This window comes from Loa loa (assembly GCF_000183805.2).
Source record: "Loa loa unplaced genomic scaffold supercont3.3954, whole genome shotgun sequence".
Classification (NCBI taxonomy): domain Eukaryota; kingdom Metazoa; phylum Nematoda; class Chromadorea; order Rhabditida; family Onchocercidae; genus Loa; species Loa loa.
Genome location: NW_018112131.1, coordinates 1 through 870, shown reverse-complemented (window position 1 = coordinate 870; position 870 = coordinate 1). Strand labels below are relative to the sequence as shown.

The 870-nt window shown below is 19.5% G+C and overlaps 1 protein-coding gene across 1 annotated transcript; it reads left to right on the top strand.

The window, feature by feature from the left end:
• Positions 1–159: 159 nt before the first annotated feature.
• Positions 160–342, top strand: LOAG_16089 (hypothetical protein; the record flags this gene model as incomplete). The annotated part of the gene is made up of 1 exon (XM_003151576.1): positions 160–342. A coding segment is annotated over one exon (183 nt), but the record flags the coding sequence as incomplete, so codon positions are not given.
• Between the last annotated feature and the right edge of the window lie 528 nt (positions 343–870).

Here is an 870-nt window from a genome sequence, read left to right as displayed (position 1 = left end):
AAAAATTTGTTAATTCAATACAAAATATTATGCATTTATTTTATAAATATTTTTTAATATTTGAAAGATTGAAATTTTTGAAAATTTGTAAAAAATTTAAAATTTTTGAAAATTTATTAAAATTTTTTTTCTTTTTTTTTTTTAAATTTTATTATACAGATACGAAATACATATCAAGCGATAGCAGAAGCATATCGTCCAGGAATGGGTCGCTTTGTATTATGCGCCCAATTAACGGAATTACTCAGTACATGTATTATTTATATTGTAATTGCGGGAGATTTACTACAAAGTTGCATACCATCACTTGGTATGATAAATGATAAATTATCAGTTAAATAATAGCTACCGTAATATGCATATACCTTTTACATATCATCATTTGGTGTGATAAATAATAAATTATCAGTTAAACTAATAAGCTATCGTAACATGCATATACTTTAAAGTTTGCATATCATCACTTGGTATGAGATAAATGATAAATTATCAGTTAAACTAATAAGTTACCGTAATACATATATTATTTAAAAAATATAATCATTATTAATTAATAATGCCGATTAAAAGTTATTCCAAATTATGATTGTAAATATGTTTTTAGTGATTTATAAATTTCAAACAACTTTTTTTTCGGATTAAATTTCAGTAAAATTTAAATAATACCATATATTTATATATATTTAAAGATATCATACTAATAATTAAAATAATTTAATAATTAAAATAATTTAATAATTAAAAAATTTTTAAATATTGAAAAATACAATAATTTAATGATTGTTAAAAAAACTGTAATTGAGAAGTTACCAAAAATGGTTAAAAAGTAAAAGGAAATCCAATGATTTTTCTGAAAAAATTTAATTTCAG